The sequence below is a fragment of the Plutella xylostella genome, chromosome 26 (assembly GCF_932276165.1).
Source record: "Plutella xylostella chromosome 26, ilPluXylo3.1, whole genome shotgun sequence".
NCBI classification, from domain to species: Eukaryota; Metazoa; Arthropoda; class Insecta; order Lepidoptera; family Plutellidae; genus Plutella; species Plutella xylostella.
This window is the reverse complement of record NC_064006.1, coordinates 5558467-5586258: the sequence shown is the minus strand read 5'-3', so window position 1 is coordinate 5586258 and position 27792 is coordinate 5558467. Positions and strand designations below refer to the sequence as shown.

The window sequence follows — 27792 nt, the reverse complement described above, 5'->3', positions numbered from 1 at the left end:
AGTATACGTATACTTTACCAGATGGCCCATCCCATTGCCATTTCAGATTACGTATCCTCAGAGCAATGTTGGTAAGCATAGAACAAAGACACTTGAGGGTAATGTAATATTGGTTCTCTACTAATACTTATGTGTACTTGCGAAATAAAATATTTATTTTATTGTTTATGGTTTCTAAATTTCCCTTTCTATATTATATTACAAACAAAGTAGGTAAAATAATTTTTCAATGAAAAACATAAATTTTCACAATAAACGTGTATTTAGATTCTTATTTAATAATATCAACGTAATAATAATTGATCTTCAATCACAACTCAACACAATACTGATCTCAGTCACTTTACATAACAAATTCCATATCTGTTTCACCTATAAAACGAGGTATGAGAACATTGCTCAAACAGCTAGAGATCACTGCAATAGAGGGTCAAAATCTTTTTAGCCACAACTTTGTAATCCCAAATGGGAACAATTTTAGAATATACAGGGTGTTGCAAAAAGGGTATACTAAGCCGAAACCAACATAAAGCATGTTGCATCTAAGCCCGAATCTGAAATCAGAATTTCACATGCTGGTTTCGGCTTAGTATACCCTTTTTGCATCGCAAGCAGATTTTAACCCTTTATAAGCACGATTCCGGACATACTAAAAAGCTAATATGATTGCTAATAACTTCTAAATGCTAATGGAAATAAAACGGAATTTTGAATCGAAACCCAAGGCTATTACACCAATAGGGTCGACTAACACATATTGGCCTAAACTTTACTGACTACAAAACAATTTCATAGTCAAAACGTAACATTTGGCCAACAATGTGAATCACAATGTTTTCTATTAATAGATCTACATGCAACCAAACACCTTGAATAGTGCTAATGAATAAAAAAAGCAACTAAAATCTAACAAATACAAAACAGGTAAAAATAACAGGTGTAGTGAGCTCTTTTATAGGTGAAAATATACATTCTTTAGTTTGACAAAGGAATGTCATAATATCTTTCAATCGTTTCAATAAATAGAGCAGCAAGACCAAAACATATGAAGGCTTGCCACGAGAAAAATCTAACCTACTTATATAATTTCATTTTTATTACTGTTCCAAACATTTTAATATCAAGCTTTATTGCTTAAAAACGTAAAAACTTCACCCTGTATTACTGAATACTCGAGTTGTATATTTAAGTAGACAAGACATTCATCTAAAACATATATTATTTTATTCTTCACGTACACATTTTTCTACACGAATACAAAGACTGTAAAAAATATCAAAAAGTTGTTCCACATATCAAAACATCGACAGTTTTATAATAAAATAAGTAAGTAAATACTCTACAGGGTGTTGCAAAAGCAAACCCTGTATAAACGATAAATGTATAGTGGCAGTTACCGGTTATACTGTGCAAATTATTGGATCAGCTCGGAAAAAACTCAAATTGATGATTTTGATATGCGTTTTGTTCTTCTAAGCGAAATTTTAGATTCATCACTCATTAGTTAGAAAGAGATGGTGAATCTTTTTTCCCGCTCACACAGTTTTACTTGTCGATGACGGAGACGCGTAGTTTGGGAGAGTCTGGTATCTGTAGGTCTTCATCGATGATCTTTGTGTGCTGTCTGCGACTCTCGATGCTGCAAGGAAGTCGGAATTTATTGTCTGACATTTCACGTTCATAGGTATTGTAGCCCCTTTGACAGATTATTATGCCTCGTAGATAAAGTTCTTGCTATTATGGAAATGTTGGACGTCAAATAACAAAAAGTATCATTTATTTTTGGCAAGTCTTATGCTTTAACAATTTACTTTTGGCAAAGCTTAGGCTTTTAATTTCTCTATTTAACATTTGTTAATCATAGGCAAAGCTAAAAAAGTTATAAATAAAAAAAAAAACTTAAAAGAGAATGGTAACAAATAATATTAGTGTGCAAAGTTTAGGAAAGCCTGGTGCTCTGGTTAGGTATTATTAATTGTTATGTTTTTGTAAACATACCTAGCCATGTACTGTTGTGAATGTGATGGGGTAGACAGGTATGAAACAATAAGGGGTAATTACTTCAATTGACATGGTGTTCACTACTAACTTAAACTCAAAGTTTCGTGTTAAATTCATTCAAACTGGTTTGTTAAACTAGCTTAGAAAGTTAAATTATTATAGAACAGAAAATACAAGACTAGCATATAAGACTAAAGAATATTAATGCATATCATTGAGTAAGTGAAGACTGGTAGACAGGGCCGCAATGTTTTATGTTATATTGAATATTATTACTAATGCGTATATGCTTTGTGTAATCATGGCATTCCGTCGACATTAGTCTCTCTACGTATGTTGTTTCTGTGTGCTCAATGATAACATTGCTATTACGAATAACAAAAGTATACTAACCAGGCCTTGATCTTCTGATAGACGTAGATGCACGTCATGGGAACTGGTGTCATGATGGCGACACACACCGGCACCACTGTGGACGAAAATATTCAATTAAATAAACATTCAGGGTGTCGGCAATAGGGTAGTTTAGCTTAATATGTGGGGTACATAGATGTATTTTACATCTTAGGTGCGAGGTGGAAGTCACACCGAGTGACGTATCAACTGTACTTTATACAGATACGTATTAGGTAGTCAACGAATGACTGCTATTCTGACTGGCTAGTTTTTTCACCACGGTGACAAACCCTACATGTGTTTGTCAATGTTATGCAAAGAATATGAAGAACACGTCTAAAAGGTTAAAGATAAAATCGGTGCATCGATTTCTAATACTATGAATTAAAGTTTACGTTTTAGCTCTAGCAGAAACCGCCATCAAACTTTTGACAAAATATGTATGCAGATTTTTGCCAACTAAAAATGTGTATTGCGTATAAAGAATTATGAAAGACTAAACTTGTAAGTCATTAAAATACTAAAGATACTTAAATTATGGCACTTTTTGAGAGGCCTATATCCAGCGGTATACCACTGTTGGTTCATGATGAACCAACACATACCTGTAGTGAGATCGGCCTCGGGCTGCGGCAGTGCGTACCGCAGCAGGAAGATGGAGATGCCGGTGTTCTGGATGCCCGTCTCTATGGAGATGGCCAGCGAGTCCGGGTGCGACTGGAATGTCAAAGAAAAATTAAAGAAGTTGTATAGAAATTGTAGAAAGTTTCTTGTTTTTTTAGGAATTGCAGTTTTCTGTCGGTATTAGTGAAGTGATGGGGTTACGTCGTAACATTGTTATAGAAGAACTGCTCAACTATTACTGTTTATACATGTATAAGTATTGAGTCACACGGCAGGCGCTAGCAAAAAAATAACATATGGCATACAGCTAGGCAACTACAATTTACTATGGTAATGTGGTCTGTATATTTAAGGTCAGTTTTTTTCACTGTTCTCATCAGTGAAAACTAAACTCCAATTAGTATGTTGAATTTGCGTTACTTTTCACTTCTAAAACGGTGTAAAAATTCCCACCTGGCATTCTCATACTTAGATACTCATGATCAAATAGTGGTTTTCTGCTCACCTGTCTGAACATGCGGGCCAGCAGGTAGCCAGCGCCGTAGCCCAGCCAGGGCAGGCCCATGCCCGCTACTATGATCTGAAACAAACAATATTATATTTGTATTATGTTGTATATATGTATTATATTGAAAAGAATTGTGTTAATTATGATTTACAGTAACTACTTAATCTCTTCTTTTACTTATTGTTGCTGTACATAGGTATTATTATCAAAATATTAAATGTATCTCTCCATGTAATTAATAACATTCTATCTGGATATATCATAGGATGTCAATCCTTAAATAATGAAACAATGCAATGCAACAACACAAGCAATGTAAAATTTCGATCTAACCTTATTTTCAACTTTAGTTCATTGAACTAAAAGTAATAATTGAGAAGCTATTTTTGATTAAGGTTTAAGTCTTTCAGCAATGTTATCCAGAAAAACTAACCATAACGTTCAAACAACAAAACAAAAACCCAACTCACCTCCCAAGTAAACAGCTCAAAAATGTACAAATTGGTAACAATCGCAAACACGATTATAAACAACAGCAAAGTCGTCGAAAATCCCTTCAGAATCCGGACCATAAAAGCGGCCAATCTTGGCGTGTATTTCTGCATGGCCAGGCCTATGGATAGCGGCACTATGAGACCTATTACGAAGGTTGCGATGCGAGTGTAGGGGACCACGATGTTCGCGTTACGGAACACCACTTGGCCGAGCGAGAATAGCCACGCTGGCATGAAACCTGGAAAGGAAAAGTATGTTGTTTATTTGTGTGGGAGGGGTGTGAAGAGGAAATAGACAAGGGTATTTTTAAAGAGACTTAAATAGAAAAAAAAAATAGGTTTGGAGTTTATTGCATGGGTTGTGTATGTAAAATAGATGTTTTAACCACAGTTTGCGCATTCAACACGCTCAGATAAAGAAGCAGTATGAAAATGGCGGCCTTTACGATCCACAAACTACGACCAAGAATTTGAACGATCATGAGTCCATGCCCCAACGTCATATCGATTCTTTATTCACGGATACCATAGTTATATTGTTTTTTATCCACGAACGCTACACTAAAAGCCCTAAAACCTCGTCAAACTCACCAAAAGAAGCCAGCGTAGATATCGAAGTCATGGCCAGCGACAAATTCAAGTTCCCTCCCAGTATGAACGTCCAAATATTGGAGGCTCCTCCACCGGGAGACACCCCCGTGAAGAACATGCCGAGACGCATGGCCGGGTTGTTGGGGAAGATCAGGAAGCCGAGGCCGAACGACATCTGGGGGGGAAATAGGGGTAATTTTAGCGTTTCTGTGACAAAAATTATGCTCTATTTTATATTACAAAAAAGTAAAGGTCAGGCAGTTGACAGATATTTTCTGTCGGGTCCTGAACGTGCCCGAAATGGCCTAACATTTATTTGCTCAGCAATGCGCTTCTGCCCACCGTTAGGGTTACTCTATAAATCTTCTTTAACATCTTTAAGGCCAAAGTTCGTCAGCACTACCTCCAAGTGCAGAACGATCAACGAAATTGATTTTAAATACTTATGTTTTATTTGATGACGATGATATTAAATTATAGTTAGTTTAGTATATTTTGTATTATTAGTATGTATTAGGTATATTATAATATAATGTAGGAATATATTTATATATGTAGGTATATAATTTGTGTAGTTATTATGTATAAGTAAGTATATCTCTGTGTTTCGTTTTAAGTAGATAAACTTCTCTCCTCTCAGCCTATCGCACTACCAACCACTTTCTCGACATCACCAAAGGTTAACTGGTAGAGAATGCTACTAGCATTAAGTTCGCCTTTGTACAATGTTTTTTTATGTGCAATAAAGAATTTATAATAATATTACAAGACGTGACAATGCTATGTTTGTTGCTTCTTGATTATGTCTGACGAACGATGAATTAGGGGAAGCCATCCTGAAGTGAATAAAACGTTAGGTAACACTTGAAGAGTTATTTTACTCATTGGCAGTGTAACTGCTTTAAAATCCATATTTGTACCTACTTCGCTAAGTCTGAAAAAGAAGCTGACTCTTCCCTTTGCCTTCGACCTTTCTCCTCAATTTTAGTTCAAATAAATATTTTCGGTATTTAAAAGTTTTTATACGACAGCTTCTCAATTGATATATTGTAAACCACATCATATATATTATATCTTTACTTACGAGTGGCATAAACAGGAACTGCCCCAACATGCCGATGGCGGGCCCGACCGGCCGCTTGATCACCTCCTTCACCGTGGGCCAGTGCATCGCGCACCCGAAGTTTATGAAGATCAGCGACACCTGGCGGGGGGAAAACAACATTATTTAAATTTATTTTGATTTAGTATTCAGTGGCAGTAGCGTGAAGAAGTCTACCAATGTTTTTTAAATGTAAAAGTTATTGGGATTTAGCCGGGATATTGTCTGGAAGTAGTCAGAGGGGGTGGCGTTAGCAAGTTTACCATAGGAATATACCTAGACTGAGGGTTTTGTTCAGCAGTGCAATAGTAAGAGAAATTTAATAAGACATAATAACTGCACCTGCTGATATCTGTGTGAACTACGATGCCAAAATCATCGTAGTTCTAGTTCAACATTGTTCTCCGAATTATCGGCACACAATTTGTTTCAAAGCCTTTCTTTGTATGCGAGAAAAGTTATTAAAACAAAGCAACTAGGTATATTAAAACCTGTAGAAAGAGTACGGTTGTTGTTTCTACTGGACTAAGCCTAAACCCTTCCTTCATTGAAAGGAGAACCGTGCCCCAGCCAGCAGTGGGAACGTGATGGGTCGTGATGATGAAAGAGTACAGAGTACTACAGGGTGTTGTCTACTTACAAAGGTAGCGACACTGGAGGTAAACACAGTGTCTATGACTCGCTGCGGCCTCACTATGGTGACGGGGAGGGTGCCATTAGCTAGCCGCTCCGACCCCCCGCGCACCGCCGCCACTAGCACCTCTGTGCGACCTGGGAAGACAAATTGTTTATTGTTGGGGACCGAAAGATTTAAATTATTTATTATTATAGGCCAGTCTGGAATATATGTAGGTCTATGGTATGCTGTCTGTGCGATCTGGGAGGGAAAAACCGTAAATGGTTCAGAATTTTTCTGTTAAGATGGAGTTGACTGGTGAATGAAAAATTCTAGAGCAAATATGTAGGTATATTATATTTAAAATGTATTTCTTTATTCTAGCAGCCAAAAAAAAAAAATTCTGTAAACCGATACTATTACTATCTCTAGTTACCTACTTGATATTATTTTGTATTACATTAAAATACCTGTATGCGATATCAATTTACATCAGTATTATAATGTCCTTGAACCGTACTTACAAGCCACGAGATTCTACAAGATTGTATGACACGTTATTTAATAAGACATTTCCTGTTAAGATTTATGTTAAAGTAACTCACATTGGACCAAAAATGAAAATCCTTGATTTACAAAATGCCAGAGCAAGGAAACTTTTAAAGGGTCAAAAGGTATTTTAAGTAATTACCCCCATTGATATTCGGGTCATAATAATTAAAGTAAGTACAACATACATCCGACAAGACACGGAAATCAAAATATTTACAAAAAAAAATACGTAAGTAGGTACTTTACGGAAAAGTGGGTGTGAAATTCCGGTAATCGATCAAACATTAAACTAATTAAAGGGAACTTGTTCGTTAAATCTAGTAACAAGTAGATTACCCTGTCAGCTTGATTGATTGCGATATGTATGTAGTTGTAATGTGGGTTAAGAACTTAACTAACCTTCGACGGTAACTAGATTTCCATGAACCTTCTACCACATGGCTTACTATGTCTTAAAATCTGACAAAACTTGTATTGTAAGCCAGGATGGGGTGACGAAGCTATCAAATTAGTCATTCTGATCAAAAAACCAAACAAAATTCGCGTCATTTTACCAAAAAAGTTATTCAGAATGACGATTTCAGTATTTGTGGAACTCTCTGGCAAACGTATGTAGAATGGATAAACTATTCAGGACCTCTATTGGTGCGCTAAACGTTGCAATAACCGCAATTGCAAACACTCTTACTTATTAACTCGGAAATTTAGACATGTAGGTAGTTTTTGTTTCTACTAGTTAGTTAAAAGTTTTTATTTTGTTGTATACTTATCTATTATTAAATAAATTCCATAAAATCTCACCAAGAAAGTTCCCCAGAACCTTGAAGCTGCCGCTCCACTTCCCCTCGCTGATATCGCTCTCTGTCAACTGGTACGTATGCTCCTCTATAAAGGCCACGTGGGGGTCGGCCGTGCGCAGCGCGATGCCGTCGCCCACGATGAACTCGGGGGTCAGACCTGGGGACGAGTTGAGGGTTAGCTGATGAGGTAGTCTCGGAGAAGTCCTTAGTAACCTAGTCTGGCTTGGTTACCCCCTTAATTATATCACGCATAATGACATTAATGACCCATCTTTGAGGCGGAATGTCAAAAATCATTATTACAGGTATTATACCTAGATATAGATTGGTTATACTGTTGAAACTTGACGTCGTATCTCGCCTAGATAAGGCTGAAGCAAGTACCTACTTATGTTCCTTGGGCTGAGGGTATTCGTGTATAATTTGAATTTGGGAGGTAACGCCTCAGTCAGGTGGAATGGCACTCATTGGAAGGGGACTTCATTCAGCAGTGGACCATTACGGGTTAATGGTAATTATAGGTAAAGACGTAGGTAAACTTCGAGGCGTTTAATAAAGTAAAAAATCTATGCATGTCATAAATAGCTACAACAATGTATGTCGCATAGGAATTAGGACAGTTATCTTATCTAGAAAAACGGGAGGCAAATGTTTACGGTAGGTACTTTTATTTCTAATGCAGGTTGATTAGTATATTTACCAACAATACGATAACACAGATACTGCTTTTGATGACTTAAATTTTAGCTCCGCTTTTATTATTATCTACATGTGGTTACTGTTTTGTGTTGTCCATTACCTAAGGGCTGATTTTAATAGTCGGAAAGCAAACCAATAGTACCTACTACAAAAATTACGATTTATCTCTATAAATTTTTGTGTCTGCTAACAATACATATTTATAGTGCAAAATGTAAATTCAAAGCTGAAGTCACGACTGTCTAGTATTTGTGATAACATTGTGTCGTCCGTTTATCTTGAGTTTACATGACAATACGTTTATCATATGAAAATACACTGCTTCACAGCTCAAAACGAACATAACACAGCTTCATAACATCATCATTTGGTGTTAAAATACTTGAAACTTATTTGAGCTACGATAAATATATTATTAAAGTAAGAAAGATTACCAATATTTATCAACAGTCTCTTACGTTATAAGACGTAATAATCGTAGCTGGGCGTTATCGAAGCATTGATTAAGTCTTCGAGGTTGCAGTGTCAAGAGATCAGTTATTATTTAATGTTATACATACGAGTATACGTTCTATCTGTATCATGAAAGTGATTAACTGCAGGGATTTACACTAGGGAATTCCAGTCGCAAGAATATTTAGTTTAATTATGTTAATCATTATTTTAATCAACGTCGATTGTTTAACATATCTCACGTTCGATTTATCATTCGCTACGATTTTATTTGTGTAGATAACACATAATAAATATAACACAGGGCAATAATTGTGATCCATCTCGAGATTACGTATGGATAAACATTTGAATGATTGTTTTATGATCTAAATCAAATCATCACATGTAGTTAGTTATAAGCAGCTCCAACATTATGGCATTTGTATGATCTATAGACAATACACTGTTCAGATACACGACCAAAAAATGCTGTACTAGCATGATATTGCATCATAGGTATAACTGCCTCAGAAGTCCTGCATAACACCTAATGTTGCCCAGAAGTACAGTCCTATGAGGAGGACCGGCCATATTGGATACATGGCGGAGGTATGGTGTTCCAGCACCATGCTGCATGACACTTGAAACTGTCTCGGTAATCATGTATTGTACTGTAACAACTCACCAGTGAGTGTAACGTTGACGTCGGCGAACTCACTATGAGGTGCATCGGCCATATTAGACACATGGCGGAGGTATCTTGTTCCAGCACTTACCTGCATGACACTTGAAAATGCCTCGGTAACCCTGTATCATCATATATTGTAACAACTCACCAGTGAGTGTAACATTGACGTCCGAGTACTCATTCATGTTGACGGTGAGGTCGGCGGGCTGGAAGCCGGCGGAGAGCGTTGGCAGCGCCTGGCACAGGACCCACAGCGGGCACAGCGCCAGCAGGTACAGCACCACGAGGTGCATTGGCCATATCGGACACATGGTGGGTCAGTGGCCTCTGGAACAAATTACAGATGAAAGTTTAGTTAAGGGTTGGGAAGGGGAAATTGTTAGTAAAAAAAAAACTCCCAAATGGCTTTATGGGTTTTGCATACAATTTTTAGACACATATGAAGTTATATACCTCGGCTGGTATTCGATCTCTAGAATATTGATCTCACTATATTAATTAGAGATTGACTTATAAAAGCCAAAGTGTAGCCGTCTAATTTCTTAAAACTTCTAATAACATGAAAAACCCCCCAAAAATCGGATGATGTCTCTAAATGTAAAAGTTTTTAATTCATTTATTTGCTAACTACTTTAATAAAATAACACAGACACTTTAATCAGCTGTTCAATTATAAAACACCATAGAGTTAAGAAATAATTACATATGACAAGGTAAATAAAATACCTGAGTTAACACACAACCAGCCACTTCACACACTCAAGTTCGATTTAAAAGAAACTGGCGAAAACCACGGGGCAAAGAGTAACCCGCCTGTTATCAGAAGTGCTTATCTTAATGTGAGCTAAGCCGACATCCACAACAATCATACCTAGCTGTCTATTACTGCCAACGTGGGGTATTCGTTATAGTATGTACTATCTTAAATTGTACTGCATTGGGTTCTGTAGTATATTACCTTTAGGTTCAAAAACATAAACATGCATGTGTCTAAGTCTGATGTTATGGCTTTTTATGTTTAATAAGGCTACTGAAAAATATACCTAGGTGATATTTTTTTTTCCCCTGCCAGCTTATTTGGACCGGACAACGAACGGAAAAGCAAAAAGGAAGATTATGACCAGTATCTAATGTATTATATTTCATTATCATTCATAGTACCTAACTACAGTATGTGATCCTGAAGAACCTATCTAGTCCAATAGTATCCCTACTCTATGCGTCCTTATTAGCACTTAGCAATAAGTGGAGGACGTCAATACTCTGTCTTATCTGACTTAACTTAATCTTTGGCCTTAGCATAATAATTGGACATCATCAAACACATGAATGGCTGATGAACATTAAATATCTATATCATGATGTAAGTCACGTAATTTGATAAGACGATAATAATAAATTGTAGCATGTAATTAATAAATAGCTTTCATGATTGATATATTGACTTGTAGGTCCAGAATCTATAAAGGTTCCGTATGTATACAAAACGTATGAAGGTGATCAGAGGTTTAAATCTCATCTCTAAAACCTACCACCAACCAACCAAGAAACTATGAAATGTTTGGCAGGGTCAGTGAATGAAGACTATAAAGACTTGGCTAAGAAATTTAGTATATTGGCTAAATAAATAAATATATAAAAAATGATTTACTTAGGTACTTCAATTGCGTAAAAGCGATCGAGCAATACAGGAAAGGTAGTAAGTATCAGCAGTTCTTAGCCTCGGAACATGAAAGCCGCATAATTTATTCAGAATTTAACGCTTATTGAATACAAATCATTCCTCTTTATAAAGAATGTTCATAATATTTTGCAGGATTTTTCTTTTGTACTGAAAACAATGCATCGAATTCACTATTTAACCAGCAGGATGCACCAGTAATTAACACGAATACCTAAATAAATTCGTACGTTTAAGTATATTTATTACGAAAACGAGTTTTTTTACGAGATAAATAAATGGTACGTTGAACTAAAACGAGATAGGCAGTATTTTTTGATAACAAAATTTATTCCAAAGGTTTAGGTTTAGGTAGGTTTTGTCTTCTTCATCACCATCATCAGTCCTCTTTAGTTCACTTTTTTGAATAAGAAAGTAATTATCAGTAATTACCAGTACTTATTTATTTTGTATAGTTACCATCAACTGTTATAAAATTATACTTTACACAAACTAATCCTCATTATGATCAGTGTTCCGTCTTTACCATCTTTATTCAACGTAAAAATTAGAATAATTAAAAAAAAAACGATAGTTATAAAATTGGTCTACCACCATTTGACAAAAGCAATTAACTTGCAATTTAATTACCCTGTGCACTACAATTATATTTGTATAACTCTTACATAGGCATTAAGTACAATAACTTTTCCAGTTGCTCTAACAAACATTGAAAGTACTTACTTATTTTTTTTAAATATAATTTTGGAACTTACAAAAATTCTAAGCACTAACCGCGTTACAACGAAAGCAAAACCTTCTCAATAAAAATATCCGTATCTTCAATTAAGAGGTTATCGTATCCCAATTATCAGTTGTCGAGGTGGCAACACTTGAATCGAGAATGCAACGACAAATGACTCTTTACGTAACGTGATAGGGGCTATTTCTGTACGACAGTGGCGCAGGTAGGCATGTGAATGTACGCCGATTATTCTCAGTCAAGGCCGGGAACCAATCACGTTGCACCGGGCCTAAGAATAATAACAATGGCGTAGGTCATTCAAGTCATGATGTGAGAAGTTACGTACAGAAGTCATGTCGGCTGTGAGAGCATTACATACATAAATATCATTATAGGAGGTTGGTACTTGCATAAACTATAGAGATAAGTATAGAACGTTGGATTGGGGTATTGGCTACAAATCAATGAACTTTAGGAGATATAGATACTCTTTTTCTTCATAAAACCACATACTATATCTAGTATAAACTAATGTTGCCATATCTTTGCAGGAAGTCATAGGTAAACGGAATGTACTAGTGAAACTTAATAATAGTGAGAAAATGTAACCATCTATTTTACTGTATAAGTACAGGTAAATGTAGACCCAATATGATTACCACAACGGTATCATTTTCTATACCGAACTATACCTTATACAATACCGGTAGTTACTTCTTTACTACAAAAAGGTTTCATCCGTTCACTTCACAGTCAGGTGGGCACTAAAATATCGAATTACGGTAGTTCCTTGGGCTAGCTAACGACCTATTGTATCGGTATAGTTACATCGATTTACAATGACCACCTGGTGACAAAATAGTAGACAGGAAATATACATACGTACTTAGAAACTGGAGCCTATGAATGATAATCAAACACCCCCCTAAACCAAAATATATAGATACAAGGTGGTAAGTAAAAAGTATACTTAAGTATAAGTAGTTAACAGAAAAGTACTGTGATTATTCAAAACAACTATTCATCTACGACTTACTTTTGTTTTCTCTGCACAAGGAACTCCACCTCAATAGACAATAGTAAATGACTAAAAGGTCAATATTTGCTTGTCCAGGGCTCATTGTAATAACAATAAAACTACATAGACTACAATGTATACTATTGTAGACTACATGAAGGGTTGCGTGCTCGGGCCACTCGTGTTGCGAATAAATGCATCGATTAACCTTTTATTGCTGCCCAAATATTTAAGTTCAAGGGAATTAGGTTCCTATGTTTACAAAGATACCTTGTGATTGTTATTTATTTAGCATTGTGGTGAAATAATACATTTACATCCAAGGATATTTACAGTTAGGTACTGAAAGTTATTGTATAAGTACATCCTTATTACCCTATCTATGCCGACCTAGTTAAATAAAATTGGAGTAAGTATGTACTTGAATCAAGTAAGCACACTTCATTCAAGTACATAATATTTACTCCAGTCAAACAAGTAGGAACCTAATCACACAAGCCACTTTAGAAATGAAATTACAGATTTACAGCATAGCTACAGACAATAAGCAAGGTTGCCAGAAGCTCTATGCTAATCAAATCCATATTAAATATTTTATAGCTTAATTTTTTTTGGGCTGCTTGCTTACATACTATGACTTATATTTATTTATACTTTTTACAGTTTCGTTTGTTTTGTATTCTGGGCGATTATGCAGCGATGAAAATGTAAATAGAGAGGGACCTTTTGACCCAAAAAGCACTAAACTTAGGTGGGGCCTTTCGAATACGGTATTTATCACAATATAAATAAAGTTGCTACTTGCTATACGAATGTATTGGAAGGAATGTTTTTACATAACAATTAGTCGGACTAACCGTACTTCTTGAAAGTTAAATATGTATGCATTTTGTAGGATTTGGTTCAAGTTTAGATTTACACGCTTACGTTACGAATACAAACAGATAATTTAGAATATTTACCTACGTAATATCTAATAGTTTATTTATAAAGTAGGTTACTACATTAGCATATAACTAAGCTAGGTATTTACACATGGGTTACTGCAAACTTCTAAGAGATATCTTGCGAGCAATGAAAAAGTTCTAGGGTCATGGCACTAAATTACTCCTAAAGGGAAAAGGCTATAGCTTACCTACTATGATGCAGTCTGCAATATTGAAGTATATTTACAGCGCGTATAAATATAACCAACTAAAACATATTATATATATACAGGGTTATTGGTAAGTAGACCGGATCCTTTCAGAAGGTGATAGAAGAAGGCATTTCCAGTCGATTGAACCCAATAATGCATTATCCTAAACTTAACCATTTCTAAGATATTTAATATTTAAGGTTTTTTAATTTTTTTGCCAAAATTTTATGCTTAAAACCGAAAATAAAAAAAACTAGCCACATTTCAATATTTGTTTTGGTTGTTTTGCATAAGTAACACCTTAATAAAGTAATAAAAATAATCAAATGTGCATTATTCGACTTAAATAAGACATAATACCTCAAAATAGTTAAACATTTTGAAAAAATATTCAAAAGGCAAAAACAAATAAATTAAATTAAAAAAGATTTTCATATGCCATTTTTTTGTGCACTTCAGCTTAAAAACCAAATCGATTAAGGTATCACCAAGATATGGCCAAAACAACCAGAGAAAACGGAGAAAACTCAGCAGGGGTTTCCATACTAAAGTCAACAGGACTGAAAACAATCACACTTTTTACCTTTAAATTGGGCTTATTTTGTTAGTTTTCCTGTTGAATTTTGTCCGTCTGTGCTGGTTGTTTTGGCCATATCTTGGTGATACCTTAATCGATTTGGTATTCAATTATCTTGTTTGAAAGCTTATTAGTTGACCATGGTTTTAAGCTAAAGTGCACAAAAAAATGTAATATGAAAATCTTTTTTAATTTAATTTATTAGTTTTTGCGTTTTGAATATTTTTTCAAAATGTTTAACTATTTTGAGGTATTATGTCTAATTTAAGTCGAATAATGCACATTTGATTATTTTAATTACTTTATTAAGGTGTTACTTATGCAAAACAACCAAAAAAATTATTGAAATATGATTGATTTTTTTTATTTTTGGTTTTTTAAGCATAAAATTTTGGCAAAAAAATTATAAAACCTTAAATATTAAATATCTTAGAAATGGTTAAGTTTAGGATAATGCATTATTGGGTTCAATCAACTGGAAATGCCTTCCTCTATCACCTCCTGAAAGGATCCGGTCTACTTACCAATAACCCTGTATACAATATTACTTTGAAATTTTATACTTAGATGATATATTCTGATATGATATGCTCGCGAGTGTATTATTGTCAAATATCTGAAGACTGTATTTAAAGCTGAAGAACCAAAGGTGTTTGTTTTGGAAATATGCCCGCATTGCACCGCATGTGGCATGATAGAATTCTCAAACGAATACTTAACTCTGAGGTTAAATAATTTATATTGAGAAGTATTCGGTTTTTCGTAAAGCAATTTCTAGCACTGGTTGTGTTTGAGTAAATAAAAAATAGGTATCGTTCGCTGCATATAAACTGAAGCATGTAATAAAATCACAAGAACGATCTCAGAATAATAAAAAGAGTAAGACCTCCTACACAGCGATCAGTGTAATATGATTGGAATAAGTTGCGTAGTTATCCTACTAATATTACACACACGCACTCACGCCTTGTACTAATGTACTCCCTTGCGGGGTAGGCAGAGGTGCATTGCTGCACCCACTTTTCGCCAGAGTGTTATGTTAGTCCCAATGTAATAGGGGGCGGGCCGGCGACCGAATGGCGTAGTGGTTAGTGACCCTGACTACTGAGCCGATGGTCCCGGGTTCGATTCCCGGCTGGGGCAGATATTTGTTTAAACACAGATATTTGTCCTCGGGTCTTGGATGTGCCCGTAATATTATTGAATAAATTTATACGAAATTTTGTAAGTTAGGTATGTTTCTCTATCACGTATAAACTACTGAACGGATTTCCATGAAACATGGTAAGTATACATGCAATAAGTTAATATACCCATACAAATTAATACATAATAGGTATTATAACAGAAAAACGAAGGCGAAGCGAAGTTATTATTTTTTCATAAATTAACATTAGCACACCGAACGCAACATTTACGCCGGCAAATATTACATTTATGCGTCTAAATAAAATAAATAATTGCGATTTACATTATTTATAGAGTATCTACATAGGTACATTGTTATGTATAGCTTTGTTTTGTATTATTTAACGAGTGACTCAGTTTTCGCAACGTTTGATTTGTTTTGTTAAATTAACCTTGTAATAGTCTGTTTTCACTTGTCACGCTATTTAATGAAGTAGTACTAGGAAACCATTACATAAGTACCTACATAATAAATACCTGATTTACGTAGATTTCATAAATCATTAACAACAAAAATTGCAATAATTATTTAAGGCTGGGTTTCCAGATAGGCTGTGATCAAAACATTATTGAAGATATATTCAATAAGCTTCAGATATCAATTACTTTAACTGCTTCATTAATAATAATGTATTGAGCAAGTTAGTCCTAAGTAATGATCAATAAATCTCAGCAGCAACATTATTACGACATCATAACAAACCTATCGCAATCCAGTGTGAGACTGTCCCCACATGAATGCTAGCACGTTCACAAAACAAGCTCACCTCAGATAACTCCGCACAATCTCGGCACACGAGTGATGCAACGGCACAAGGTGAAAGTAGCGTTCAAACAGCCAATAGGAACGCCAGCTTCAGTACCCGTATCATGAAAATTCGAGCTAACGAATAGAATCGAATTCGAGTGCGACTATTGTCAACTTGACAGCACTTTCGAACACTTTTTACCTTTCGAATGAGTTTCGAAAAGAATGACCACAGAGTACATAATATTATTCTGACAATGACCTATGGAATGATAGCTGTCAAACTTTCGCAAATCTATACACCGCCATTTTGTTGTTGACAGGATGACAGCACTTTCGAATAGACTATCGAATAGAATGCGCTGCGTTTTTTCCGGATAGCTCTACAGGTTCTTAATTCGAAAGGAAAAAACGCGGGAACGTGCGCTCAGCGCGCTCGAGCTAACCTACTGGCCGGCGATAATAAAGAATAAATAACTGAATGACGTCTCGTCCGGTGAGCGTAGTCCCCCCTTGCGAACTTAACTCAAGGATATCTAGTGCTAACGTGATCGAAGCTGTTGACGAAGTTTGTTGTGTGGGTATTTTTAAACGGAACTGTTAAAGGAAAATAAACTGGTATGGGATTGCTTTGCCATTTGCGATCTGGGTGATTATTATTATGCCTAAACAAGTGCAAAGGTGGTTAATGCACTGCAGCATAGCGTTTTTAAGATTGCATAGCTACCGCAAATACTAAAAAAAAAATCCTAGAATCATAAATCGTTTCACAAATGACCAACCATCTGTGTACTGCTCTTTTCAATTTCCAGTTTAAATTGATACCCAGATAAAAGCAAAATATACTTGATACAGTCACTACCTTTTAAATGATTTAAGCAAAAATAACCTTTATGATAAGTGGACTAAGGCTTACAATGGGAATATTTTACATTCAGTACCATTCAAATTTATGGGGTCAGACCGAATTTACCCACAAAAGGTATTATACTTAAAATCTTTATGAAACTTAACTGGCAGGATGTGTAACAAAGTGTACCTACCAGATTATTGTGAAGTTGAGAAAGAAATACAAGCCATGCTTTTAACAATAATAATGAATACCTACTGATTATTTCATATTTTTAAGTTGAAGACTTGAAATTGTCCTGACTTGCTAATGAATAGAACAGAATATGACTTTATTGGTGACAACAAGTAGCAAAACATATCAAAAAAACTTATAAACTAGGAACAATGGACATGGAACATGGCCTTATTGCTAAGAGTATTTTTTTGACAAAGTGTATTATCTAGTTTAAATGCTATTAGGTTAATAACTGTCCTGTTCACAGATGGTTTGCCATAACATTTTTCTGTAATACAACATTGTGGCTTGTTATAGGGGACTCTTTTTGTTGAACACATGGTGACACCTGGTGGCTGTGTATTAATCTTTTTTGATAATATCTTCTGCAGGTCATCACTTGACAGGCATTTAGCCTAGTGTGGAGACTCTGGAGACCACTGTAGTTGGTGTTTGATTTGATTCTGTGTTCTATAGGAAACCTGCTCAATTACATAACCCAAATAGCATTTGAATAGGATTATACATAAATGAACTCAAACTTAATTTGTTCTTATTTTTATTCTTCCTATCAAAACCTGTCATGCATAGCATGGTCATGTATGGTATGTCCATTACCCCTGCACCATAGGTATAAATAGCATCAACATAGCTAAAATATACATAGGTACAGTCTATGAACTTGGAAGTTTTATATACCTTGTGGCAACAAGGTACATATCTCCCGAGTGAGGTCCAGCTCCCATGTCCAGTAGTGGACAGTTATTGGCTAATGATAATGACTATAATAACAACAAGTAAGGGTTTATAAGCCACATGAATGGATGAAACATCATCAATGAAGGATAGGATACTACTGTAGTTGGGCAATAACAAGTGGTTGCAACAGGTGTAATACTGAGAAAGGAATGAAGATTATAAGATATTTATCTCATTACATTATTCATTCATAATAATGTAATGACTTTAATATCTGAAGACCTGGAGACAAGAAAGAATAGTCTTAGACCTTCACTACAGCAAAATCACATTGCCTGCTTGTTTTTGATAATATTGAACACTGGAATTAAAACAGATTATACCGATAGCAGTTACCAAAGGTTATTGGTAAAGTAACTACTGAGTGTCACAGAAGACGAAAGTTGAAGTTACCTACAAGGTAAAATAGTAGGTTGGAAAGTTACGTAAAAAGAATTACATTGGCTTTCAATAACAGAAGGACGTCCTGAAAGTTATGCAGCTAAAATACATTGACATAGGTACAAACTTTTGAATTGCATTGAACAAGGTTGCAATTTATAAATCCGAGAAAAATTAATGAATAACTAACTGTTATAAAATTTCATGTTTCACAATAATTAAAATGTGAATAAAACTTACGGGTAGGGTTGTTTCAGACTACAAATCTGCTTCTTCTTTGGCACAAATTATGGTTTAACTTGAGCAATATTAACTGTAGTTACCATAACACATTTATTTAGAATTAAAAAAGATTTGATAAAATTTACACCTTGCTCGCCTTTCGTAACTTTACTTTATTTTTTTTAATGATCACATCACATCACAGATAAATAAAAGCTGTCACTTTGAGTTTTTTGTTTCACGATCGGATCGAACCACGCACGACTATTTGTACCGTGTATAGTCACGAGTTTTCGTAGAGATACGACTACTTATACTGTGTATAGCCATCTATGTGCCTTGGTTGCTGTCAAAGTGGCAGGTGACAGTCAACATAAACGTCAAACTCTCGACAGTAAAACTTCAAATAAAATTCATTCAAAAATAGGCCGTCCTTGAAGACGTTTACAAAAATATCCTAACAAATTGTTTCCTTGAGCTCTGTTTTCAAAATATACGCGTAGCTTAATTGAACTGTTTGTGCTGCTATTAAAATTTATGTTTCGGATCTTGTACGTTTGAACTTCTTATGCCAATAGCGGAATTCGGTGGAGTAGTGATGTCGAATAATTTGAGTAATGACGAGAAAACGTCTGGTGATCCGGAGGTTACGACGACGACGCAGGTGCTGGCGGTGGATGATGAAGACCTGAGGTCCTGCTGGGTCTGCTTCGCCACGGAAGCGGACGACCGGTTGGCGGCCTGGGTACAGCCCTGCAAGTGTAGCGGCACCACTAAATGGGTAAGACGTTTCGTGTTTATTTGTTTCCCTCAAGGTTGACGGGCGCGAGAAAGTTGATATTTATAAACATAACCACATTTTTCGTGTATTTTCAACTAGGAAATAAAAATTACTTACATTTATGATCTTGAAAATTGCTATGATTAAATTTAGTGGGTAAAATAATATACAAAACTGGGGTTAGATAATTATAATCTATGTTAGATTACTAAAACAAGGATTACAGGAAATTTGCACTAGGAAAACCATCAGATGGTATTTTCAGTAGAATCCAAGAACAGAAACTATCCTAGAAGAAGAAGTAGTTACTTATCTGATTCTAAAGTAAAAAGTGAAAGTGTTAGTCTTTGTTAAGTCAACATACCTATATCTTAACTGGTTTTCAATTTCATTATTAATCATGTTACTTAAACATCTTGTTATTACAGATACCATAAATTAATTGAAAGGTAGGTTTTCAAATTAGAACTTACAATCAGTAAATTAACATACGTAAGGGCATATACCATTAAATAATGCTGTAAGTTTGGGTAATAAGTAACAAACATAATAGTTCAATGTACTTTTGTTTTTATATATTTGGTGGATTTCACTTATATTTAATCTGATAATGGATTTATTATGTTACATTTTGTGTAAGTATTTATTATCTATTTTCATACTAATTAAGGCCATCATTGGATTGTAGCTGTGTGCTATTTAATAAAATGTAATAACTTAAATAAAATAAAAAAACCTTATGTTTTTGTGCAACCATTGACTATAGCTTTTCTAAACAACATTTTTGTTTAAGTACAAACCATAATTATATCAGGAATGGTTTATTTTATTAACAAAGCAACATATCACCCGTCAAGTTGATGATGACAAATGAGATGTTTTCACAAGCATGTTGAAACATTGGGTTCAACAACTTATCACAGGTGCAAGTTAACAATGGCTTCTGAAAGTAAACTCAGTGACCAAACCTCCACTCACATTGTGTTGTTTATAAATTGAGTTATAGCTTTTGACCAGGATAAGAAATACCCTTTATGTGAGTCTCAATTACCATACAGCAACACAGAAGATTGTACAAACATACTGAGTCATTGATAAGTATACATTCTGAGAGAGATTTTTGCTGTATTAACTTACAACAACTATGTTAGAAATTTTATCTCAATACATAGAAACATATTAGTGCACTTTCCAAGTTACATTATTTCTAACAAGCACTTTCACTTTGTGAGTTGGATACAATATGTACCTTTATTTCATTTATGTAGGTACTTGGTAGGTGCACTCAACTTCATAAGTAGTTTTACATTTTTGTACCTTGGCAGTTACCTTTGTGAGATACAAACCACCTAGCAGCATTCATTCAAACATTGGGTTGTTAGTTTCTCAAGAATCTTGAGACAAGATGATAAACTGTATAGCTACTTATGTACTACACATTCACATACCTGTAACAGAAATTTACCAACAATTTTCATCACCTGCAGGTCCACCAAAGCTGCCTCCAAAGATGGGTGGACGAGAAGCAGCGCGGCAACATCACTCGCAAGGTCCTGTGTCCACAGTGCAAGGCCCAGTACATAGTGGTGTTCCCGACCATGGGAGCCTTCGTAGCCCTTCTGGACACACTGGAGGAGATCACACACAAAGTCTGCCCGTTCATAGCCGGGGGTGTGCTGCTGGGGTCTATCTACTGGATCGCTATCACGTATGGAGCAGTTACTGTTATGCAGGTTGGTGGATTTTTATTTGGCTGAAAACAAGACGAAATTGGTTTTTTATTAGGAGTAGGGTTAGTTTTGCTATAAGAAAGTTTGAAGTTTCGGAGTCCTGCTAGGCTAAAACTGACTATCTCGTTGCATGAAATGAGTAGACCTCCTGAACACGGCATCGTGTAATTTATACACTGTAGGTACTCACTTAGATACCTACTCATACTTCCTCCACGTTTTAATTATTTGCGATCATAACGATGTATACTGCATACCCAGATAACGATACCAAGATATCGTTTAAGTTGTTTACCTCCATTCTTTTACGATTTATTAGAAGAGGAAAAAAGAAAATAAGTTACATGATGGTAAATTCTTTATGTTATTGCGCTTTAAAAAAAAAAATGTAGAAAAATACGAAAGCAAGCATCAGTTAAAAAGTAAACACATTTAGCAAAGAGGAGGAGATAACAATGAGTAGTTTTCAATGATAAACACATCGCAGATAAAAAAATGCGGTAAAAAACTAGTTCATATTTCAATTAAGTTCATGTTTAAGGTCATACCGTTAAAGTGGTCACACGGGTCTTAAACCAACAGCATAAATCCATATTTGTGCAGACAACAAAAGAATGTGGGTCACTGTACTGAGTAAAGGTCAGTGGTAAAGGTGTGAAAATAAATTGTCCTGTTACTCTCGAGGCGCTAAAATGTCCGAATACTTCATCGTCACAAAGAATACCTGTCCGTCTTGTAGGTATAACGCGCGCACATAAAGTAACAATTTGAAAATGGCAGCCGTTAAGCCATAAGGGCCCCCGTGCACTGCTACGACGATGCGACGGATGAGAAAGCATGCGCCCTAAATTATTGTTTCTTTCTTAACACATGTATGTTTTTACATAGCGGGTTACGCAGGTGCTTTGCTTGGGTGGCTGCTGTTACCTATTCGTAAATCCAAATACCCAGAAATACTTGCCCTGGAATGGAACCTATTTATCTCTCCAATCATTTATGACTACATAGGCCGTTAGGTATTTAGAAAATCATTGTGAAATCACTTGTAGAAAGTGCGAGTAGGCAATTATTGTTATAGCGACAAAGCTAAGGATTTCCCAATCGCCTGTCATACAAGTTATGTAAACTCCATTAGTGATTGATTTTGATTACATTGCGTTGAAATTACCAACAAGCTTTCCATATAGGTACTTACTAGCTCTTTCCCACGAAATTTGCTTTGACTTTACCTCTATAATAATATGTCCCCATGGGAATTCCATGATAAAATTAATGTCATCTACATATATCTGTAAAAATCCTATCCTTATACTTAATATCAAATATCATGCATGGCTGAACTACGAAGATTTTTCTACTGAAAATTCTTTTGAAGTTGCTTCAGATAATATCAGACCTATTGTTGTTTTTTTATCACATTTGATTGATACCCACGATACTTGAATGAAATTGCATGACAACAACATGTATTTGTTGCATTTTTCAAATGACGTAGGTACTAAAGTACATCAAATAAATAATAAATAGCTAGACGCTGTTAGGTTATAAATAAACTGGAGGTATATTTCATGCTTGGCATTTTACCTTTTCATGTAATGAATAAAATGTAATAAAAGTAGATAGGTACTTACCTATGTTAAGTATAACCCGAAAAGGAGCGGGTTGCGCTCAAGATAATAATTTATGATGTTTTTCATTACACAATCTTCCATGGTACGTACCAGTGTCAAAAGATACAAGGAAAAATATTGGCTAAATGCTACCCCAGTATTTACTTAACCGTAGCCCTACCTAACACTTACTTAGCATTAATCTCTAGTGTAGGATATGAATTAGACTCTATTTCTTTTAACATGTACACTGCACGCAAACTCAATTTCTTATTCCATCTATCCAAAGGTTGTCTGGCATACATCGCTTTAAGTGATAAGACGTCTTTTGTACCCTAACTAAGTTACAGCTTGCTAATTTTATTATTGTTTTTGGTGTACAAATAAAGAGTATTATTAATTCTTTCTATCTATCTACCCTCCCCAGGTGGTAGGTCACCGCGAAGGCCTCGAGATGATGGAGTCAGCCGACCCTCTGGTCCTGCTCGTGCTACTGCCCACCATCCCGGTGACGCTCATCACGGGCAAGATGTACAACTGGGAGGACGCCGTGCTGCTGTGTCTGCGCAAGTACTGCGCCAAGCTGCCTGCCTTGGCGTACGTGTTGCCGTTTGGGAAGTGAGTAGCGTCATGGCCTGTTGTAAACTCACGAGCAATGAAAAAGTTTTTTTCTTCAGTCAATTAGGCGTTTGCGAGCTCGCGTTCTACTGGTTTACAGAAGAAAAGGAGGCGATCCCATTACGCTTATACTTACATATGTGCGGTGAACTTAATTTAGCGTGTCGGTGGTAATACTAGAGCTGGACTAGGGTTTGTCAGCGTGGTGAAGGGATAAATGTTGTCGTCAGTTGTGAAGGTAACATGTCACTTGGAGAGGCTCCTCTCATGCACCTTCTGTATCATTATCAGCTAGCTGTTGCTAGTAGATTTTAATATTCTCTTTCGATATTCAGTGGACATAAAATGTTTTGCGTCACAGTAAAGTTTAAATGCACAGTAGCAGTAAAACGTTACCGTGTAACATTAACAAACTCAAACATTGTTGTTTGTTTTGTGAGTAACTGGAAGTGTAATGGTTTATTTAAAAGGCAATAATAATTCAGGAATTGTATAGTTCATAAAACCTGTACAAATATAATTACCAGTTACGACCTGTTTTAAACACGTATTTATTATTATTTGAGTTCAGATTATACATTTCGCGCGAAACAGTAGCTAATAGATAATAAGTAGGTATTATCATTTTCCCGTAATCATCTACTGCTAGATATAGGCCTCTCAAGGAATCCTGTAATACCGTAGTTCCTGTTTGTAGGTTTTTTTTTATTTATCTTGTTTATGTTGATGTCACTGTGTCAATTAAACAGTTTCTAATTATCCTCGGTTGGATGTTGGAAAGAGCACCATAACACTTTAATCTCATCTATTATAAAATAATGAATAATAATCTTAAAAACTAACATCAACTGTTTATACTTTCCAGTGTGGACAGCGACCGAAGCCCCGTCGTGTCGGGGTCAACGAACTCGCCAGCTTCCGTCACCTCTGCCAATGCCCATCTCTCTCCAACCAGGATATTCTGCTCCGCCCTACTCTTGCCAACCATCTCGACCATCATAGGGAAAATCTTCTTCCGGTCTATCAACAACAATTTACATAGAACCATCCTCGGTGGCCTCACATACATAACCTTCAAAGGAGCCCTCAAAATCTACCACAAACAAATGCTGTACATCAGGCATTCGAGCAGAAAAATCTTGGATTACACCGAATCTAATTTGAAGTTGTACAGACAAACGAAAACCGCCTCCACTGCCACAGACACAGTGTCCAGCTATCGAGACATCGACTCGGAACAGATCATCTAAGTACGTTGTTCGGTGGTGAAACAGGTAATTTACGTGATACGAAAGGAATGGGTTAGCTGGATGATTGACATAGTTTGTACAGTTACATAATAGTGAGAAACAAAAAGGGGCCCAAGATAGTCCCTTGAGGTGCCCCTGCTAGTAACGTATGGTTCTGTAAGTTTGACAGGTATGAACTTTCCATTGCTTACTACTCGTCGATTATGCAATATATAGTTAGCATATAACCTATTTTTGACATTCAAGTATGACTTTTGACCTGCAATTTGTGTTGTGCTAAATTGTTGATTTCCGAGGTGCTGAATGTATTACCATGACAATGTTTATTACGTAAACATATCAATCAGTCTTCATTATTATGAAAGTTATTTTTTCATGAACGTAGGTATCCAGTCCATGACAGTGCTATGAAATCATCAACAAACGGCAAGCATTCCTCACTGACTAACGAATATACACTCGCTAGCAATGAAAAAGTTCCAGTGACATAGCACCAAATTATTCCTAAACGGAAAAGGCTAGCTTAATGATGCCGTGTCTGCAATATTAAAGTAACAGCGCATCAGAATGTTATAACTGAAAACGTAAATATTGTGATAACATTTTAATAAAATGTTTTGCAAAATTGGGGCTATTTGATAGCTTGCGAGTGTACTTATTAGGTTTAATAGCTATGGGGTAGATGTGATAATAGATAAAGGTGCAAAACTGCCATAAGCAATGATTGGGGTAGGTAGAGTGATTTTACGTAGGTATGTGATTAAGCTTCTGTCATATTATTGCCAGGTGAAAAGATCATCGCTGAACAGAGATCACTATCAACTCCAAACACTGTTTATAAGTATAAGGCCTACTATAAATATTGTAGAAACATAAAGAAATGCAAATGATATAGTTAGGTATAATATAACTCGCGCAGATAAAGAATGAATAAGAAAATGGCGGACGGACTCATACCATCTCGCTCTGGTCGCGTAGGTTTGTAAATATTCTTTACTACTTCCACGTCGCCATTATCCTATTGTTTTTTTATCTGTGTGTATTTTAGTTGATTTAAATATAATCGACTTTACTTTGGATATCTTTGTATATGCGCTTTAAATCTTAGTAACTTTATTTTTATACATAATTTATATTTAATTTAAAAGTAAATAATGTATTGTAGTGCCCTTTTGTCTGCATCATTTTTTATAAACTTTAGAAGCTTCCAGAAAATCTACCTAATATCATTGGTCTTCGCTAGCATTTAACACATATTTTTATTGTTTATTAAACTACCATTGTAAATATATGGATGTGCCCGTAAAATGGCAAAAGGCTCGCCCCCTATTACATTGGGACTAAACATAACACTGGCGAAAAGTGGGTGCAGCAATGCACTTCTGCCTACCCCGCAAGGGAGTACATTAGTACAAGGCGTGAGTGTGTGTAACCTACCATTGTAAATATATCATATATTTACGGCAGTGGTTGGCTGGTTGGTGAAATACTATAAAGCATATTATTATTTTAATTCTTGTAACGCAGCCCTTAATACTCTGAAGATGTTTATTTTTATTATATTGATTAAATTGAGAGGAGAAAATGGTTGCGTATGAAATGATTGTATTTTATCCTTTTGAGAAGTTATTTTTACAGCTTAAAAAGAAAATAACATTTTCAATGACAATGGATAGTTATAGTTAGTGCTACTCTATATATTAATTATATAAAAAAACGTCTCTCAAGGAATTACTAAATACAACTCTGTTGCCCATTTCTATAATACCCTGTTAAATAGTATAATTTTCTGTAAATTGTGCTTTATTATTTTTAAAATTTAAATAGGTAGTTACTTGTTTTTTTTTCTAATAAATATGATAGTTATAAATACTTGTAGATATGAAGGGTTTAAAGAAGTGAAGTGTGTGAACTTTAGATGCGTATACATGAGTTTTGTGATTTAAAAAATAGTTCTTCAAATCATAAAGGCATAATTATGTTTAGAGTGTTACAAAATAAATGAGATCGATAAGAGTTTCACACAATTTTGGATCTACGACTTTCAAAAACAGTTTTCTTAGATTTGCTGCTAATCTAAATTAAATCTAGATCCTATATTTGTGCCTACTTTATTTAATTAATATTGTGATTGGAGTTGTATCTGAATATACATCTAATTATTTTTAGCAATTTTTTTTCATCTTCAAGCACCTATGTTCCCGAGAAAAATATGCAGACGAGGGACTTTTGTTCCATGATCTCTTCTTATAAATGTTTCAAATAACGGAAGTTCCTTCCCCTTAATCAATAAGAATTATAAGAGATGTATAAAGTAAAAGACATTCGTCTTGTAAAGCGAGTATTACTAAGAGTTAATTTAACGCTGATGCAGAACGTCCCGGGTTCGATTCCCAGCCCATCATCATCATCACCCAGTTTGTGTGGCAAGCAAGACAACTATTGTCTTGTACTTAATCGCAATCAGGCAAGACTCATGTGAATAGTCAAATTTAGGTATTGTGCGGTGCAATTTTAGACCACCTGGTGGTACTCTAACCATTTCGCAACACTATATCCCATTCCATGGAGAAAGACATCTGATATGTACAAACAAAAACTACCCTTCGAATGAATGTAATAAGGGTTCTGTCAGATGTCCAGTGGAATATAATAAAGATTTGGTTGAAAATCTACTCGCAATTCGCAAACGTGTATGTTTTTAAAAACTGCAACAACATAATTACATAAACAAACTTGTTACATGATTGTGATTAAAAATTAATCAGTGATAGGATAATTTACAATCGCGATAT

General features: G+C 35.3%; 2 protein-coding genes across 4 annotated transcripts; one reads left to right on the top strand and one right to left on the bottom strand.

The window, feature by feature from the left end:
* Window positions 1-243: 243 nt before the first annotated feature.
* Window positions 244-19175, bottom strand: LOC105392672 (solute carrier family 10 member 6). 3 transcript variants are annotated; one of them, XM_048630599.1, is made up of 11 exons: window positions 19027-19175; window positions 9655-9833; window positions 7686-7841; window positions 6357-6487; window positions 5699-5818; window positions 4615-4789; window positions 4000-4262; window positions 3527-3601; window positions 3003-3114; window positions 2395-2470; window positions 244-1639 (listed from the first exon to the last, which is right to left on the bottom strand). In XM_048630599.1, the coding sequence occupies exons 2-11, from the start codon at window positions 9815-9817 to the stop codon at window positions 1546-1548; spliced, it is 1365 nt and encodes a 454-aa protein (XP_048486556.1). In that variant the 5' UTR covers window positions 9818-9833; window positions 19027-19175; the 3' UTR covers window positions 244-1545. The 3 variants fall into 3 exon arrangements, with proteins under 3 accessions (XP_048486556.1, XP_048486555.1, XP_048486554.1); XM_048630598.1 differs by lacking the exon at window positions 19027-19175 and adding an exon at window positions 16600-16692; XM_048630597.1 differs by lacking the exon at window positions 19027-19175 and adding an exon at window positions 10233-10386.
* Window positions 19176-19392: 217 nt separating this feature from the next.
* Window positions 19393-27165, top strand: LOC105392673 (E3 ubiquitin-protein ligase MARCHF5). Its single transcript, XM_011564342.3, has 4 exons — window positions 19393-19789; window positions 21277-21522; window positions 23557-23747; window positions 24613-27165. Exons 1-4 carry the CDS (start codon window positions 19577-19579, stop codon window positions 24995-24997), a joined length of 1035 nt encoding a protein of 344 aa, XP_011562644.3. The 5' UTR covers window positions 19393-19576; the 3' UTR covers window positions 24998-27165.
* The last annotated feature ends 627 nt before the right edge of the window (window positions 27166-27792 follow it).